This window comes from Esox lucius, chromosome 10, assembly GCF_011004845.1.
Source record: "Esox lucius isolate fEsoLuc1 chromosome 10, fEsoLuc1.pri, whole genome shotgun sequence".
Lineage (NCBI taxonomy): Eukaryota > Metazoa > Chordata > Actinopteri > Esociformes > Esocidae > Esox > Esox lucius.
The window spans coordinates 4,666,912-4,686,492 of record NC_047578.1 but is presented as its reverse complement, the minus strand read 5'-3'; the positions used below and the strand labels follow the sequence as shown (position 1 = coordinate 4,686,492).

Genomic DNA, 19,581 nt, shown 5'->3' with positions numbered 1-19,581 from the left:
TCAGGGTGGATTTGGGATTCATCCTTAATGGCTGTAGAGTCCTTCACTACTTTTCTACACACTGTCACATCAACTCAATTCCAAGGTCCTTTTTTGTATCATCACTTTTTGGTGCTTTTTGAAACCCGAAAATGACAGTAAAACACAATTTGTCACACAGACATATCATTGAACGTATACATTGCATCAACATTTTACTTATATTTAAAATGTCCATGGTTAAATTAACGACTAATGAGAATTATCTTCTGGACACACTCGTCAATTTCCTACATCAACATGCCCGTGGATACATTTAGATACACTCCAACGCAGTAGGTGGCGCAATAATAAACTTTGCCCTTGTGGTCCCCACTAGCAAACGGAAAGAAAACATTAAATTAATGTATGGTCGGGTGTTTGTGTTGTTTCTTTAGGTATATATTGATTATTGCTGGTTTTATATTATCTTCATATTGTATCTCATTATCTGGCCTGTCTACAACGAGCTCCTTTTTTGCATTGAGCTTATTTTAGTTTTTTTCTGATGTTGCTAACAAGAAATAAGTTAGCAGAATAGCTAAACAGCTAGCATCTGGATTTATTTTGTGTTCGTTTTTCAACATGCCGCTGGGTTTGAAACCATGTTGCGCTGTCTGCAAAACAAACTCATCGTCTATGTGGAAAAAGGGAAATCAAGGAGAGATCTTGTGCAATAATTGCACGGGAAAGAGCATTGGTAGTGGACCGTCTGGACCCTCGGCGTCCTCAAACACGCAACAGAATAATGGCGGGGGCAAGCAGGTTTGTTGTCGTTTTGAGTACATCGTCATAGATAGGCTGCTGTGTAATGTACTCCAGTGGTTGTAACTAATACTCTTCTATTTGCAAGACAATATATAAATTATATTACTTGTATTCACATTGATGGAGAGTAATGTTGATTCAACACATTGCCTACAGTCTAAACAAGAGATCCACAGGAGATCAGCGCGGCTGAGGAGCACCAAGTACAAAGCCCCTGCCTCTGAGAAAAAGGTGTCTACCAAAGGCAAAGGGAGAAGACATATTTTTAAGTTAAAAAATGTAAGTATTTAATTGGTTCAGGTGGCAATTGTGATATATTTTTCCTGCCAGATGTCAGACAGTTTGAAAGGGTTAATCCATTTGAACGGAATACTTTTTTCGGTAGTAGTGGTCAGATTGTGACTTTAGAACTGAATAACTAAACCTTCAAGGGACAAATATATCTTCAAATCATGTTTAAAAACGTTTGACAGTAGATATAACATACAATTTAAAAGCTGACCTGGTTGATAAACTGTGGCCTGGTTTGACAGACACAGATTAAGCCAATTCCTAGACTAAAAAAATCAAGCTAATTGATCTCTATTTAGCTTTATTATAATTTGTGTTAAAAGAAAGAAGAGAGAGTTCTTTGCTGAAAGAGCCGGGTCCCAGAACTATATGTTTACCCTTGGGCCCTACATCATTGGGAAAGATCACAGGCTACCCTCCAACATATGTAAATATTATGATTTTAGAAAATAACAGGGTGCAAAAACTAACTTCCAATAAAAATGATTCCCCAAAATATTATGAAGTACTTCGAAAACCCTGTTTATAAGGTCTTAATTAATCCTGGAACTATCTTGCACTGCAGAGTGCAAAACAGGTCAACAATGACGTCCTTACTGCCCTGGAATGGCTCAGCAGCATAAACATGTACCACTGTGGTATGGGTTAGAATCCAGCTCGCAGCTCTTTCAGAATAAAACATCTGTGTTTCCCCACTGTCCTAAAAAAAAAAAAGCACAATCATGGCTGAACATAAAATAGATGGACACATACACTGTCAGTTCTTAGATAGCATTCGGGTCCCTAATGGTACTCTGATTACTTCCACAATAGGGTTTGAGAGAAACGGGTGCAAGCAAAAAAGTGAATTGAAATGAATGTACTGTTAATCCAAGCTCTCCTAAACAATTTTTTCCACAGCCAATCAAAGCACCAGAATCGGTGTCCACGATCATCACATCCGATTCAGTATTTTTTAAGGTACGCTGGCTTTCCCATCGTAACTATTTCCTTACAATATACTAACATGACAGATATGGAAACCTGTCAAATTTTCTTTTTTCCCCCCAACACTTTTACAGGGTGTGTATTATCAAATAGGGGACGTCATCAAAGTAACAGACGAGGATGATGGGAGACCGTATTATGCCCAGATCCGAGGTTTTGTCCAGGACCAGTACTGTGAGAAGAGTGCAGCATTAACTTGGTTGATACCAACCCAGGCCAGCCCCAAGGATCGGTTTGATCCTGGCACGTACATTGTCGGTGAGCGATGGTTTCATTTTCAAGTTTTCATTTTTTTTATTTGAATTTGAGCACACATGTGAATTTAATGTTGCTGACCTCGGGACCGCCCGATAATGTTTCTGTTACCGATTGTCTGAATAATCTGAGGTCTTCTGTAGGTCCGGAGGAGGACCTCCCCAGGAAGATGGAGTACTTGGATTTTGTATGCCACGCCCCTTCAGAGTACTTCAAGTCCAGAAGCTGTCCCTTCCCCACCACTCCTGTACGTCCAGAGAAGGGATACATCTGGACCCATATCGGACCCACGCCGGCCATGGCTATCAAATAACCTTTTGGCAACTGCCCGCTGGGCCATTTATTGTGAGGATATAAACTTTTTCTGTTAGTTTGCTAACGGACACGTGCAATTTAAGTAATATACTGTCTTGAGACGCACATTATTCATCTTTGAATATGGAGTCTATGTTTGTAATTGGATAATTACAAACCCTTCTGAATTAAAAGTCCACCTGTCACATCTTGGACAGTACAAGAATGGACCCTGTGGGATTTTTTTTTGTATTCTGTAATAAAGGTTGAAAATGCGAAGGCTTTCATAGAACGTGTGAGGTGAATTGGATTGAGACCAATTTAGGATGTTCTGAAGACAGCAAAAACATTTCTGAAGAGGGTGTTGTTTTATTGGCAGCTACATTGTAATCTCCCCAGCCCCGCCCCTTGCTGTCCAGTTATGGCCAATGTGGTTTTGCGAGACGAAATGTGTGCAGTTCTGATTCATCCATGCGGTCGGTTAATCGGTAAAGCCTGGTTGTTTGGGACATAGCAAGGGGTTCCTGCGGAGCGGCGTGTTCAGCTGGCGCTGTGGTTTGAGCCGGCGGTGTCACTGTGCCCGGTGTCCTGGTGTGTGGACGTAGACGCCAGGTGCGGCTGGCTGTCCATGGACAGCCTCCTTGCGGTGTGGCGCATGCCTTTCCGGAACAGCTGGGGGGTCGCCGTGTTCGTATCTATGACGTGGGCCTGAAACGCAGAGGCACAAGTGACGTTTTCACCAGAACACAGAGCTTCAAGTTTGTGCGCCATCCCAGGAGAGGTGACTGACGGGCTATATTGGCATGTGGAACAGAGGGCTGTGGTCACCCCCCCCCCCTCCCCCTCACACACACACCTTCTCCAGGGTGATGAGGGTGGACAGCATGTCTCCAGTTCGGCCGGTGGCGATGTCATTCATCAGCAGGTTGTCCTGGAGGGTCCAGGCCATTTGGTCTCTCAGTATCACCTCCTGCTCCTGCTCGGCGTTGAACGACAGGCCATGCACCTCCTCTACTATTCTGCGGATCGGCAGACTGTATTTAACTGTACAGCTCAGCCAGTGGAGCGAGACACTTGTTGTGGGGTTTGATTCCCATGGGGGACCAGGTTGGACATGTGTGCACTCAGTACTACTGTAAGTTGCTCTGGGTAAGGGCATCAGCTATATTACTATAATGTAAAAGGGTAATTTTTGAGTGACTTAATTATTGTATTGGGGGAGAAAAAGGAACATGCCATAGGAGCTAGAGAGGACAGGGTTTGTTACACTACCTCCCCAGCTCTTGCTGTATCTCTCTGTAGGCAGCCATGTTCTTCTGTATAGCGGACATAACCAGGACCAACTCCTCAAAGGTGTCCATGGTCAGGTTCTCCAGGCAGGTGCCCCTCCAGGGCTTCTGACGCCGGGTCATATCGGTTTTGGTCACCACTTCCTCAACATGGATAATCCCTTCGTCCTTTAAGCCTTCTGTGTCCTCTTGCATCAGCTGTGAAAGAGGGTGGGGGGGTTGAAATGTTTGTAATGATTTCTAGGGCTGCTAGAACGCGGGGGGTGGGTATTAACAGTGCCCGGAAAAACACTAACATGACAACAAACAGTTTGGGGGGGGGGACTGACCGCTGCCAGCGAACAGTCGTTGGAGTTCTTGTTGTCAGAGTCGATCACAACCATTTCCAGGTTGGTGGTAACCACGGCAACGAGGAGGTTGGCGAAGATGAAAGCTCCACCAGTGAGGAAGATGAAGAAGTACAGAGACGCTCCATACCACAGCCCTTCATCAGTACTGTGCAGAGTGCATCAGGACAAAATACAGTAGTGTGGGCATATACACATTTTCACTGCAAAGAAAACGACTTATCTTGCTTTAAACAAAACCCAATCCAAGGATGCACATCGTAAGAGCCAGATGAGTGGAAACACTGTGTCTCTTACTCCTGAAACTCCAAGTAGATGCTGTGCCATCCGTCCTGGGTGATGCAAATGAAGAGGGTATAGAGAGCTGAGGCCAGGTCACCAAAAGCTGAAGGGACGGCAGCGCTGAACAGGGTCACACCAAACACTGCAAACCCCTGGTGACAGACACAGGTGGGTCATTAATCAGTCAGGTTTATTTTATAAAGCCCTTTTCACATAAGCAGCTGTCACAAACTGCTTTTACAGACACCCAGTCTGGAACCCCAAAGAACAAACAACAACAGTTGACGCAGTGGCTAGGAAAAAGTCCCTTGTAGGGTCCCAAAGTAGGAAGAAACCTAGAGAGGAAACAGACTCTGAGGGGTGGCCTGTCTTCTTCTGTCTGTGCTGACACAACGGATTAACTGGGACACCAGACACCAACACAGGGTAACAGAACAGACGTCCCACTTGGAGAAACTGATTGTACGTCTTTGGTCTCATGGGGGGACCCTGTAAGACCGTCTCACCTAAAGCCGTAGCAGTAAGCAGAAATATAAAATACTCCACTTGAGTTCCAACTGGGGCCTGGTTGGAACATGTTATTATTAAAGCCCGTCTTCTCATTCGAAGACACAGGTATGCGACAACACCTACCATCATGATGACGGCAAGGAGGATGGAGATGTTGGCCATGTCTGGGAGGGACTGCGTAATGACGGAGATCATCACGGCCACGCCCTCCACGGAGGCGAAGACCCGGACACACCGGCTGACTCGTAACACCCTGGAACACAAACGGCAAGTAAGGCGGCGTTGACGTTCAACACAACCGCTTGACGCGCGGATGGAAACCAGCGTGGCGAGGGCCGTCGTTTCTGCGGCGATGTCGGCGGAAGGGTCGGGGTTTCCGGAGGGGTTAAAAGGTCGTTTACCTGGTGACCTTCAGCAAACTAGCCCCGCCCTGTGGAAACATCAGGGGTCCGAGTATAAGAGCCAACGTGACCAAGCAGTCCAGGACATTCCAGCCATTCTGAAAGATGGGGGGGGGGGGGGGTTATTGACCATGTGACAGGAGAAGAACAGAGTGAGTAATAAGTTGTGTCAGATCCAAAGGCCAGGCGTTACCTTCCAGAAAACACTGAAGCCATAATACCACTTGACCAGGATCTCCCAGATGAAGACGGTGAGGACAATACACTCGCAGATGCTGAACGCGGTGTCGTACCTCTGCAAACGGGGAAATGATGCGTTCCGTTTCAGTTTGTGTTAATTGTTTTAGAGAGTGGCATCCTTCATGCCACGATGCACACTGTTCGCTTGCTGCACTCTGTACAGAGAGGCTTGTGAATATTTGTTTTGGCTAGCCTTATTTGGCTTTCTATAAGGTTAACGCTTGGGAAATTATACATTTACTGTCCCACGGAGTTGTCAGTTGCTCACTGTATGACATTCAAGATCATTGATGGGTGTCTCTAAATCTCCCATGTCACAACAAATGACCAGTCGGAAAAGTATGTTTGGCAGCCAATAGTAGTTTCTACAATGCATGCAAGTAGGCGAACTGCTGTGTAAAGGATTTGCTTATTTTTATAACCGCTAAATAAAGCCTAATGAAAGGAATTATTTGTGTGTTTTTACATGGTGCCGAAGTGCAGGGGCAGCATTTACCACTATAGTCAAAAGAATCACTGCCCCACAAAACGTGTGTGTGTGTGTGTTGGGGGGGGGGGGGGGGCGGATTAACCAATTTGTAAGACGTCTTTTCAACGTCACTTTGCTCAGTGGTAAAATATATCCCCCTTCCGTCCGGGCCTTGGCACTGGGCCGAACAAGACAAATTGGTCGGATTTTAAAGAATCCCAACCAAGAACGAGCGACTTGCCTTGGCGGTGACGTCATTGGTTTGGAAGGCTATGATGATGCAGTTGCTGACAATGACAGTGACCATGAGGAGTCTGAACAGGAAGTGCTCCAGCAGCTCACCCACGAGCACGTGGGAGACGTAATCCACGGCGTCCGAGTCGTCCTACAGAGCGTAAAGTTAAGAGGTCGTCATTGTTATTAGGAATCCTGTTCTCATCTGGATGAGCCAATGAGGACAATTGAATATTCTGCTGACATACCAATATTAGTAATGAAAACTGTTTGCTTCAGACTCTAGATAAATGATCAGGACGTTAAAGTAATTCATTGGGCCCGTTTTAAACAAATGATCTGCACCTCCACTGATTAGCCAAAATACCTCTGTGATCAACTCTGAAATAGGCTAAATATTGTAGCTATGTCTCTCCTGACACATCACTGGCTCTAGAATGCATCGGGTCAATTAAAACTCATTAGGTTACGCCTATGAACCTTTTGCTGGGTGATGTCTCTGATGTTAATCACGTCCGGCTCCTCGGCTCCCTCCAGCATGGACCACCTCCCTCCGACACTTTCCGACGCCCGCTGAGGCAGTCATTGGAAGCCGCAAAAAACGTGTTATTCGGTATAGAATTGTAACGGACAGTGTAATAAGATGTACACTACAATATACGGGAAAATATATAGAGGACATGATGTAAGAGTTAGGTCAATGAGCTTTGGCCATTACATCCACGGGGATCCACTATACATTACCGTCAGGCAGATGATGCAACTGCCTCAGTCCACACTGTCAGGGACTCCGTGAACTTCATATTTATTTATTTATTATGGTATTATGCAGTATTGTATATATCTTACTGGTCAAAGAACTGGTACATTATACATTGTCATGGTAAACCAGGGGTGTAAATCACACAAGTATTTTATATTCATTTTGATTAGATTTTTGTTTCACTGGGTTATGGGGCTACTTCAGAGGGAATCTGCCTGACCTTCAAATCACTAACATACTGTTGGAGTTATGACCTACCTGTAGGATTCTCAGTCGTTTCCTGTAATCCATGTTTTCTGGCTTTTACTCTTGAATTATTTTTCAGGTAAATTCTATAGGTACCCATTTAAAGCGTTTCTCACCAACATTGTAATGAATCTTAAGGATATCTTGCACCAGAATATGCTCGTTCCAGAAGACAGGTATCATAATCGAGCAACGCGTAATTGGAAGCTTCAGTATTACCTGTTGCGCGGTTATGAGGTCTTCCGAACTAGCGCTCGTCAAAGGTTTCTGAACATTGTCCATTGACTGAAGCTGCGTTGTGAAGCAATTTAGTCGACAGTCCACGCACAAATTATGCAGACATCACAGTGGCATTTATTCGTGCATATATGATTCGAAACATGATTATAGACTGTAGTTACATAGTTTTGATGAAGTCGTTTTTTTTTAATCATTATTAAACTGACAATTTTCCACGACCATCCTTCCGCTTTTATGAAGACATTAGTGGGGGTGCGTTACCGTATAGGCTAGTTATGGTTTCAATTAAGGATATTAAAAAATGAAAGTGTGTGCAATGAAGGGCTCTTATTGTATGTTGACTTAGGCTACATAGAAACATGATGCATGCTCTATATCACCATGGCACTAACTCGTGGGGTGCTCAGAACATCCCGGGTTAGCTAGGGGAACAAATGTTCATCTAATGGCCTGTAGAAGGTGCTGTATCCTCCGGGGATTGTTCGTTTCTTTTCCATAATAAGCTCGGCAAGTTTCCTCTGTCCAACATAGTTGTGCTGCGCTTTCCCAAAGTTTCGGACCTTTCGTCTGCCTCAACAAACTGTGGCAGATCTCAACCATCTAATAACTTAATGACATGTTTTAATTATCGACACGTTCAGCGAGGATACAGCTCTATTTGTTATCAATGGGAGATGATGATGTTTGGATCAAAGCGCAAATGAATGGGTCCAGGCACGAGAGGAAACACCACAAAATATGGGCAAACTCCAATCAAAACATGGTAAGAATCGATCTTTAGTTTAGTTTTGGTTTCTTTATTTCCCTTAATAACACAATTGTAACAGTCTTTTCTTTCCTTTTTCCTTTTTATGCATACTTTGGATAGTATGTAAACGCCGAGAAAATCCCGAAGGTAAGTTTCCCGTTTAGAAAACGTATTTCTCCCGAATATAGTGTCATGCAATTGAGTACTTATTGTGTTGTTCATTGCAGGTGGTACCTTTGCTGCTAATGTGCTCACCTGTCAGAGGGAACTGGAACGTACCGGCGTTCATACCCACAAAATCAGAATCGAGCAGGTATAGTGACATGCATGTTCCCCACTATATTGATACATTTTATTTATGTGCAGGTGCACAGAGTGAGAGAAAATTGAAACTGAGTTCTCCAACATTTTCGACACCTTCATCACTAACCATATATAAATGTATCGTACTGCGTGTGGGGGCTGGAAGCCCTCCTTGGGTCATTCACGTGATAGTTTTGCTTCTGGCACTCTCTGGCCCAGAAAAGCCTGTAAATGGAAAAAGAAAACCCGAACACATGTGTGTCATTAAAGCGATAGGCTTGAACTTGGATAATGACGCTAACAAGAACCAGAGTGCTGGAGCCGTGTGACGCAGCAACTGCATGTGGAACGGGGTCTGTCGAAGCAGAGGGGCTTAGAACCATAATCCAAAGATAAAGTCTGTGTATTAGCCTACTTATTCACACAGGATCTGTTTTAGACAAAGGGAGGAAACAGCATTGTAAACGATGAATATAGTGTTATACCACGTCGACAGGCTTTGAGATCAACGCGTCGTCTCTTATGTTATCTTTCTGGTTCATTCATCAGTTGTATGAAGCGATAATGGCTGGCCCACGTTGAGTCTGCACTCACAGGTGTTCACACTGCGGTTCGGTCCGGGTATGCCCCAGTCCCGGATGATAAACTAGCCAGACGTGTTCCTCCCTCTCACTCACAATCGTGGCGAAGGCAAGATTACCACTGGATCATGGAACAGTACAAGCTAAGCTCAAAGCCAAGCTAGAGACATGAAAGGTGTTGGAGTTCTCTTTCTTTTTCCCCCTGCTTCTTATGTTGGTCTCTCTCTCTGTTAAAGGAGGCTGTCATGTCTTTGTGAAATGCATATGGCCGACGTCCAGAACAGCGGGATCTTTCACTGCCGCCACAGCAAAACCACACATCTGGTACTGGTTTTCTGACTGCAACAGAGACAAGCTGTACTGGGAGAAAATCTGTAGGGAGGGCGACTGAGGGGTGTGTAGATTGGGGGGGAGGGGGGTTGGAACGCGGTATGGGGTATCTGCTGGTGGGCAGACAGCCCTCACTTGTAGACATTGTGCTTCCAATTATACAGTAACGAGTCGGGGGTTGTGTGGCGTGAGAGTCCTGTACGACGTCGCCTCGCTCACTGCTCCGCTTTTTTCCGCTAGAATGTAAGCAGCACTCGCTGCACATGACAGGCTACATGTTTCGAGCACTTGGAAGTACCAATTAGAGACATTCGGAATGCCTGCGCGGTGGTGACATTCTGAAGTCATGGCGGTGGTGAGGGTTGTTGAGGTGTTTATGTAGTGTTAGCCTAGCGGTGCTGCCTCCGGAGACGGTAATTAGGAAAGCGAGGAAGAGCCTGCCAGGTTTCACTAATGAGACCAACGTCCTCCTCGTCTTTTTAATGGCACTTCACTCGTTCCCGTTATTCTGTTTTCCAGGCTCACCATTAGCAGTTTAATGACACCACTGTTTACGTAACCGTCAGCTGAGGCTTAGCTAGCTGCAGTATATATTGTGGTGGTGTACTATCTTCTTGGTCTGGCCACGTTATGTTTGTGCCTGGCTGACTTGATCTTTCTTATATTCATTCAGTAACGATACTTAATTATCAGTTCATCCAACATTACGCTAAACTACTGTAGGTCTGTTGGTTGTACTGCATGATAATCTAATCTAATAGAACGCTTGAAAAAAGACGAAACGATGGAGTATATCATTTATTGAGTTATTTCACCCCTGTGATATCTCTGTTGGGGTGACCTGGGCCCTGCAGTAACACCAGTCTTTTGTGTCCCATGCGATAGCCTCAGGTCATAGACCTTGTCAGCCAAGGGTCTCCTTCACCCACACTGCTGAAAGAGTCCACTGTTAGTCCTGGAGGAATTCCCCCTCTCCTTCTCCCCATCTCTTCTCGGTGCTCCACATCAAAAGGAATGTCTGTGTGTTGTGTATGTTTTGTGTGTTTGCTTTATATCCTCTGTGGGTGTGTGTGTGTGTGTGTGTGTGTGCGCGCGCGCGCTGCGGTCTCAGGTCCTATATTTTTACTTCTTCGAGGGAGTTGCATGTTTATCCGACATTCATTCAAAACAAACAGTAGCTAAACGTTTTGGACTGGACGTGCTGTTCACTGCAGTGTTCTTGCAGACTTTGCTGTAGTAGTACTGCTGACTTTAAAATACAACTTGTTATTTCTACTAAACTGTAGTATACTGTACTTGAGTAATAAGGCACAAGGTGGTGTGGTATGTAGCCAGAATAGGACAGCTAAGGGATGTACCAACACTGTTAACCCCGAGGCACTTTGTACTCAAATACCTCTAGTTAGTTTAACTCAAAGTTGTGTGAAGTTATGTTACGAATGGCTTCAAGTGTTTAGGTGATACTGAGTTTTCCAAAAAAAAATTGCCAGTATGTTTTACTGCAGGTTGCTATTTTGTAGCCTTTTTTGTGTGTACATTGATTTATTGATTCATCTTGGGTAAACAAAGATCAAACATACATTTTTCTAAAGAATTCCAGTCTTGTACAACCCCTTTTCCAAAAAAGTGTGGACAGTTCGTAAAATGTAAATAAAAACAGAATGCAATGATGTGCAAATCATTTAAACCCTATATTCAATAGAAAATAGTACCAAGACAACATATCAAATGTTGAAACTGAGACAATTTATTGTTTCTTGAGAACTATATGCCCACTTTGAATTTGATGCCAACAACTCGTTTCAAAAAAAGTTGTGAGAGGCAACAAAAGACTGGAAAAGTTGTGTAATGATAAAAAAACTAAACCTGGTTGAATATCACACAACTAATTAGGTCAATTGGCAACAGGTCAGTAACATGATTGGGTATTAAAAGATCATTCGAGAGAGGATGGGGAGGGGTTCACCACTCTGTGAAAAACTGAGAGCGTAAAATTGCAAAGAGGTTGGGGATCTCATCATCTATGGTACATAATATCTTTAAAAGATTCAGATAATCCAGAGAAATCTCTGTATGCAAGGGATAAGGCCGAAAACCAATATTGGATGGTCGTGATCTTTGGGCCCTCAGGCGGCACTGCTTTAAAAACAGCCACGATTCTGTAGTGGAAATCATTACATGGGCTCAGCAACACTTCCGAAAGCCATTGTACGTCGCTGCATCCACAAATGCAAACTAAAACTCCACCATGCAAAGAAGAAACCATATATACACAAGATCCAGAACCGCCGCCGCCTTCTCCAGGCCCAAGCTCATTCCAGACCTTTCCCCTATTGAAAACATTTGGTGCATTATGAATCGAAAATACGACAAGAGACCCTGAACTGTTGAGTAGCTGTAGTACTTGACAAGCAAGAATTGGAATACATTTCACTTTCAAAACTGTCACAATTCATTTGAAACGTGTTGCTGGCATCAAATTCAAAATGGGCATGTCTTTTCACCAAAAACAATAAAACATTTCATGTTGTTTTAGTACTATTTTCAATGAAATACAGGGATAAATGATCTGCACATCGTTGAATTCTGTTTTTATTTGCATTTTACGCAGCGTCCCACCTTTTTTGGAATTTATATATTTTTTATTGCAACCATTACTAGAATTATTATTCCAATTAAATAAAAATTCCATCTTCCTGTTAAAACTAAAGGCTGGATTCCAACAGGAATAACCCTTCCCTTGCACAGTTCTGGGAAAGTTCCCAGGTTTTCCAGAAACCTACGTATAGATGCTAGGATTCTTTTGAAAATTCACAAGGAATCCTAGTAAAGTATCAACCTTGACTTTCTGGCCACTTCACTATGCAAAATAAAGCCATATGGGTGAAGTATAACAGTTCAACATTTTTCAGGAACTAATATGAACGACAAAGGATTAGAAATTAATTAGTTCAATAACCATGTCTCTGCTGATAATATATAAACTCATGGGTGGTCACTGTAGAGTTCACTGGAAAGGGCAATGCATTCTCGGAAATAATCTTAAAGGTGTGACTTAGTATATCACACAATTGTTTTAAACTTATTCAACTCAAATTTGGACCCTGTTAATTGGTTTGAGTAATAACTACAAAACAATTCCCCAAATGTTTTTGGGGACAATGGGGTTTACAGTGTAGGCACAATGCAACACAGAGTGCCTGGATACAGCCCCATGGTATATTGGCAGGGTACCATACCCCAGAAGCCCCTTGTTGCTGAGGTATTCACAGATACCTAGTCAGCCTGCTAATTTTGTGTTATAAATCTTAAAAAAACAAAAGGACACATAATTTTTTTGAACAGGATCTTAAACTATTTCATACTTGCAGTGTAATTAAACTTAAATATTGACACTGCCTTTCAACATTTAAATGACAGTGACCCAGGAGTCAGAGTTGACAGTCTCACCTGATGGAATAACAAAGGCCCTGTTAATTTTCAACCCTGTTTGTCAAAGGCAGGTCTGGATCATGTAAAGCCCAAATACGTAAGCCACAGAGTGTATAATGTGTAAATACTGCCTACAATAAAAACATTAGAAGTAGAAAAATTGGCTGCTAAAATACAACCAACCACACAGGTATCATATTTCAGTGTACGGTAGTTACTGTGTTGATTTCTAAAGTGGTTTTGAAGACCTGGGCCTGTCATTCTCCACTGTTTGGAGACGGAATACTTCTGTTGTCTCCACCAAGGTGTTTCTATTCTGTTTGTTGATCCAGAGGTATCAATTTGTTTTTTCATTGGTGTGGGACATGTGATCATGTTTGTGCAGAAATCCCCTCCTTCAAAATATATGTCAGGGATTCGGGATTTCAAAAACATGGATCGGATAGTTAGAATGGCTTGTTCCCCTTCAGTGTTTCATCTGCTTGGGCGGACCTTCAAGTGATTTTGGAAAACAGCTTTGTTTGCTGTGCTGTTACTGCAGAGATGGGAGAGGAGAGGGAGAATGGCGCTAAAGACAATAAGATGGAAACTACAGTTTCCTTTGGATGGTGAGAACCTTTCGACACATCTACCCAGAATGATCAATTCTGGTTCCACTGCTTTCCGACCCTCAAGGTCATCAGATGTGATTGGCCAGAGGCCCGGTTCTATAACTAGCTAAGTGCTGGATGCTAAAGAGGTCTGTTCTTTCTGTGATATTAGCTGTAAGTTTTAGCACCAAACCACCCGTACAGACTTTCTGGCCTGCAAAGTTTCCGCACCCAACCACAGCCCAACACAAATCCCTCCCTCATTTCCCTTCCACCAGAAATCACTCACATCTGCTTTCTTTGAGGAAGGCCAGGCATCTGAAAATGAGCAGTTCTTAATGGTTATTCTATGCATTACGTTAACTATCCCTGAGACACAAAACAACTCCGACACCCAATACACTACAGTGTGTAGTGTACATAAACTTGTATACCAACCTCGGGTGAATAAAAGTCATTTGAAAAAGTTAAACCCCTAGAAAGTTGTCTCTTTTACATCCCAAGAGCTGACTGAAAGGTGCTCTTAGAAGTATCTTAAGAACACCTGGGTAACATCAAGGGATCTCTCTTGCCATAATCAGTGTCCATGTCAAGTATCAGAAAGAGACTGCACGAACATGGCCTACATGGGAGGTCAGGAAATAAGAAGCCTCTGCTTTCAAAAACAAAATCAAGATATGATGGAAGTTTGCCAAACAACATCTAGGTAAAGACCGAAACTGCCGGATCAGGGTGCTGTGGACAGATTAGTTAAAGGTGGAGTTTTTGGCCACAATTCCAGATGGCATATTTGCTAAAAACACTGCCTTTGGACAGAAAAAAACGTAATCCATCTGTAAAGCATGGAGGTGATGGCATTATGGTTTGGGGCTGATTTTCTGCCTCCCCATCTGACCAAGTTGTCATCATTGACTCAACCATGAATTCCATATTGTACTGAGGAGAATGTGAGGCCATCTGTCAAAAAGCTGAAACTGAACCAAACATAGACCTGGCAACAGGACAAGGATCCAGAACCCAAAATTAAAGCTATAACAGAATGTCTCAAAAAGAAGAAATGGAGAGCTATGGAATTGCCAAGTCAAAGCCCAGATCTCAAGTTTATTGACATACTGTGGGGGGACTTGAAGCAACCCGAGCATGTCTGTAGTGTTGAAGTGAAGATAACAACATATTCATAAGTCCAAATATGTAGGGAACTTTCCATCGGGTTTCCTTACTTTTTCACATGACTGTATCTTCCTATTAGGTAGAACTGAAGCTGATTTCTCCTGAGATGAAGCAACTATCCGTCCTCATGCAGTTCCAGTCCCTTGAAACAATTAACACTCTGTCCAGGTATTGGTTGACAGGAAGACAGTTTATTAAAACAAAGCCCTGTACTGTTCTCTTCCCAGGGCTCTGTTTGCCTCAAACCAAAGGGGGGATGGGACAGGATGCAAGCTTGGTGACACCCAGTTGAATGCAGGAAAAGCCCCCCCACACCCCTCCCCTCTCTGTCGGTAACCCTACCCCAGATGAAAGGCCCCGGTGCAGGCAGAGTGTGGCGGCCGATGGCAGGGGTTTGGCCCGAGATGCTGGGTGAAGCCATCTGCAGTCAGGGTGATCTGTCAACACAGCACTCTCAGACTCCACTGGCGCTTTGTTACTCATTCGCATCTGTCGGAGCTGTGGGCAGCTGGGTGCCGGCACTATCTGCGGTGAGGAGTCAGACGCACAGGGTGTTACAGTGGTTTCGGTGCTTTCACTGTCCTCTTTTGTAGGGAGGGCTTTCCTGACATGTTGCAACAAGAGGGTTGGATATCTTCTGCTCAGATCTCGATAGGCCTTGATAACACCAGTAGCACGCTCGGCGTCGTTCAATGGAACACCTAGTTTCAAAGTGTGTGTGCTTGCCAAGCGAGAACTACACATTGGAGTTAGTGGCTGAAGTTAATATCCATCTTGAGCCTTTTAATTGAGCCCGCAGACGTCATAAATACATTGTAGAATCAGTGGGTTCTCAGACATGGTCTCCTCCTGTATTCTGTGTTGGTTCCAGATGCTGTGCTCGGGTTCTGCCCTCATATACGGGAACTCGTCGGTTGATATTACTTCATGATCAAGAGTGACTTAATGAATTTCCTCTCACTGGCTCGAGTCATGTCAAAGCCAGCTGCTGTTACCGTGACGTCCATCCTATCGCCGTTTTTTTCCCCCAGTAGTTGAAGCGCCTCTTTAAGAACTTATCAGAATGAGGCAGAAGAGACATTGGTCTTCAGATTCTTTTCAATGTATGTATTCCATGCCGAAATAAGATCTGAGCAAATGTCAGCCCATTCTCGACTCTGATATCAGAAGTAGCTCCCTCCACTGGCAGATGTTATCTCTTAGTAAGGTAGGAGGAGAAACCGAAGCCTGACAGAGGTCAGACATCTGTCTGCGGCGCCTGTGTTCAGGATGATGACATCCTGACCTTCTGCCCTGACTTGGTTCCACGCGACAAATTTCCAGGGTTCTCTGCTTATCCCCCGATGCCTCGGCTCGAGAACCACTTCTGTCTCACTGGAGATCAAATGTCCTATCTATAAAGAGGTTCAGCTTTCATTATAATATGGAAATGAATTAATTCTGGTCCTTGGCTAGTTAATATTCAATTGGAATGCTTCTTTTGTGTGTGTGTGTTTTTGTGTGTTAAGAGGCGAATATCCTGGGTCTGCATTCCATCAGATAAGTTAAGAAACACATACTATATCGTTGGGCTCGTTGTTGTTATCGGAAGTTGTGGTGAACCTGAGAGCATTAGCAGGGGTGTTTTATTTCTCGCAGTATTAATCACCCCGTTGATAAGAAACAATCGGCCCCAGATGTCCCACTCCCAAAGTCTCTTTCACCGCTTCCTTGTGTTTCCCCTTTCCTTCTTTACATGCCAACCCCCTCCTCTTCTGTGACTCTTTCCTCTACTAATTCTCAATCTGCAGTCCTTCTCTCCCGCCGTTTTCCAGGTGTCTGGCCAGGGAGGGGGAGTGAAAGAACCACGGCTCCCGGAACACAAATGCCCCTTGCGGGGTAAGTAGAGAAACATGGCACGTCGGTATGACAGCATGCTCTGGAGCACCAGATGTAAAGCATCAAAACCTGCTCTTTCAAATATATTTTTCGTAATTACCGTTCAGTGGTATTAAGGGTGGTTGCACTGTCAATTTGGTATACATCACAGCCTCAACTTCATAGACGTCCGAAGTGAGGCAGCTGCTTGATTCAGTATGATTAATATCTCAAGTAAGCATGGCCCTTGTTAAAGGACATGTGTCTTATATTTGTATGCGAGTGGCCGAATCCCAAAATAATGTGCGACATTGTGTGCGGATAATTGTCGTCCGTGAATCAAAAATCAGTCAGTTAGCCACAGATGGAGTCGACGTAATAAGCCTCCCCGCTCACGACTGAGAGGATACTGTGTGTGTGTTTTGCAGTGGCGCTGCCCCCAGAGAAGCGAGGGGAAGACGCGAACGGGAGCTACGTTCCATTCAGAGAGCCTAGGAGGAAGAATATCAACGTCGATGTGAGTGGCCTCTGTCCTATCGACTGTGCACTACCGATACAAAAGGTGCGCCACATAATCGATATCCAGTGCAATGGGAAAGTACGAACAATGTCCCACATAATTGATCTCCAGTAAAGCGGGAAATTTGATTACCGTAATTGGCCAGCATATTTCCTCGTGCTTAGAACGTAGGTTCAAAATGATTTATACGACGATAAATAGTCCGTCTTTGTCCCCTTCGGCAAGGCGGTTACCCCATTACCCACGTAAGTCGCACTGGATATGAGCTTCGGCGAAATAATTTAAGTGCAGATGCTGCTGTGTTTGTTCACGGTAACAGGGTAGAGACTACGGCGTGGTGCAGGAGGGTAATACTCAACAGGAATGGATCTTCACACTGTACGACTTTGACAACATCGGTAAAGTCAAAACCGAGGTACGAACGCTCCCCGCCGACGGAACCTGCCTATTGATTTCCTACGCTGGGATAATTGTGTGTGGCGTGTTAGCGCGTACGATGATACGTGTTTTACGTGCATGTGCTTGAAAGTGATGTGGTGCATGAAAGTGATGCGCGCGCGCGCGCGCGTGTGTGTGTGTATGACAGGATATTTCGAGTCTCATGCAGTCCATCTTGGAGGTTGTTAAAGTGTCGGCCAAGCAGCCCTCCTGTAGCCACACGGCTCTGAGGGTCAAACTGGTGGTGGACCCTTCCAGCAACCCCGGCCGCAGCTGCCGAAGAGATCAGAGAAAGGAGGAGGTCCAGCGGGAGGAGGAGGAGGCAGGCAGCCAAGAGAGGACTTTTCACTGTATGGATGAAAACACAGAGCGCAGGAACCACTACTTAGACCTGGCCGGGATAGAGAACTATTCCTCCAAGTTTGAAGACACGGGTAGGCACACAACAAGCAGTTATTTTCAACACTTTTTAGGCTCTCACTAAAGCATGCATGCAATTACAACATCATTTGTTCTCTGCCATCGGCAGATGCTCTCTCTCAGGAGCCTAGAATGGAAGCCAGTTCAGACCAGCAGCGCCACCCAGTGGTGGTGGGGGAGACTTGCGTCCACACTGAATCCCGAGGGAGGGGCATCTCCTTCCTCAGGTCTCTCAGGAGTCAAGTCAAGGCAGTGGGTGGAGAAAGAGGAGGAGCGGGAGGAGGCGGGAGTAAATCAAGCAAGCTCAATGGCCACCTCCCCTCCGTGTGTTACCGCCCCCCACAGCCCCAAATCCCCTTAAAGCACAGCCAAAGCAGGAGGCTCCGCTCCAGGGGCAGAGAGGCCGGATCCCCTCCCAGAACCCTCCGCCACCTACAGCAGCCGGGTTCTGTAGCTCAGCCATGGAGAGAGAGGGAGCCGCTGCCCAATCGGCCCGCCTCTCCTGGAGGAATGGCCCCCCTGGCTCAGAGGCACGAACACCACCACGAACACCACCACCACCATCATCATCATCACCACCATCACCCACCCCCAACATGAATACCGCAACTCCACTCAGGGACAAAGAGACTGAGAGATGTACCCCCCCCCCCCCCCCCGTATTTTAACCAATAATTAGGGCCCAGAGTTATTCCTGGTCAGATGGGCCTCCATGTTGTATATAGGGCTATAGGACATCATCACATGCAGTACTGAAGAATTCGAGCAACTCTGTGCAGAGGCCGACTGATGCCTCGTGCTGATGACGGAGTTTGTGTGTTGGCAGTTGAATATTGCTACCCGCCTTCGGAAACTCTCTGGACTGACATTTGTTCTCAGGTTTTTCTATAGAACACCACTTCCATGTAGTCTTATGAATGAATAGCCGCAAAATGTTATACAGGTGCAACCATGTGTTGAAGGAAATGCATGGGTTTTGTACTGTCCTGTATTTTGATACTGTATGAAGGTGTAATTTCGCTTGTGATTGTTGATGCCTGTCAACTGAAAAACACACTATACGTTTTTTCTGGTCGAAACAATTGAAATAACTGTTTGTAAGAAGCAATAAAGTGATACACAGAGGGTGTCGGGTGTGTTCTCTCCCATGGGAAAAAAAACCAAAATTTCTCTTGAATGTCCTGGGGAAATAAACTAATCAGAACACACACAGTTGGCAGCTAATTACTGTATAATGTTTATCTAGCCATTAATATCACTGAGTTCAGCATCTGACTCACCACTGCTTTGATCTTTATCAGCATATTAATTAATCTGTCTTTTCCGAGTGGACACTGATGATGATCCTGTGTAACAGGGCCAAACAAAAACAGACCTTAGTATGTTGGTATGCATCGCTTTTCTGTTACTGTTGTCACTGGTGTTTACACATCCAGCTGGTATGTGTAACACATCGACATTGTTGATATGGAGGGAGGTTGGGCCTACCTTTTGAAGCAGTAGGAAAAGGTTGTTGCTGCTCCACCCCTTGGTGTGAGTTGCAAATAGATTCCTTGTT

General features: G+C 44.6%; 3 protein-coding genes across 6 annotated transcripts; 2 read left to right on the top strand and 1 right to left on the bottom strand.

Annotated features, from left to right (window-relative positions):
• Nucleotides 1-337: 337 nt before the first annotated feature.
• gatad1 (GATA zinc finger domain containing 1) lies at nt 338-3,437 on the top strand. Its single transcript, XM_010904007.4, has 5 exons — nt 338-783; nt 943-1,065; nt 1,978-2,037; nt 2,139-2,322; nt 2,463-3,437. Exons 1-5 carry the CDS (start codon nt 604-606, stop codon nt 2,630-2,632), a joined length of 717 nt encoding a protein of 238 aa, XP_010902309.1. The 5' UTR covers nt 338-603; the 3' UTR covers nt 2,633-3,437.
• On the bottom strand, nt 3,154-7,587 carry LOC105030269 (cation channel sperm-associated protein 4). The gene is made up of 11 exons (XM_020050265.3): nt 7,407-7,587; nt 6,866-6,958; nt 6,393-6,536; nt 5,636-5,737; nt 5,443-5,540; nt 5,165-5,294; nt 4,547-4,683; nt 4,232-4,397; nt 3,886-4,100; nt 3,470-3,632; nt 3,154-3,321 (listed from the first exon to the last, which is right to left on the bottom strand). Exons 1-11 carry the CDS (start codon nt 7,437-7,439, stop codon nt 3,154-3,156), a joined length of 1,449 nt encoding a protein of 482 aa, XP_019905824.2. The 5' UTR covers nt 7,440-7,587.
• A 318-nt stretch (nt 7,588-7,905) lies between these two features.
• LOC105030271 (protein naked cuticle homolog 2) lies at nt 7,906-19,352 on the top strand. 4 transcript variants are annotated; one of them, XM_020050268.3, is made up of 9 exons: nt 7,906-8,397; nt 8,503-8,529; nt 8,610-8,695; nt 9,503-9,590; nt 16,603-16,666; nt 17,074-17,162; nt 17,485-17,580; nt 17,752-18,037; nt 18,133-19,352. In XM_020050268.3, exons 1-9 carry the CDS (start codon nt 8,302-8,304, stop codon nt 18,621-18,623), a joined length of 1,323 nt encoding a protein of 440 aa, XP_019905827.1. In that variant the 5' UTR covers nt 7,906-8,301; the 3' UTR covers nt 18,624-19,352. The 4 variants fall into 4 exon arrangements, with proteins under 4 accessions (XP_019905827.1, XP_010902310.1, XP_010902311.1 ...); XM_010904008.5 differs by lacking the exon at nt 9,503-9,590 and having other exon boundaries at nt 16,579-16,666; nt 17,074-17,207; XM_010904009.5 differs by lacking the exon at nt 9,503-9,590 and having other exon boundaries at nt 7,907-8,397; nt 17,074-17,207; nt 18,133-19,350.
• The last annotated feature ends 229 nt before the right edge of the window (nt 19,353-19,581 follow it).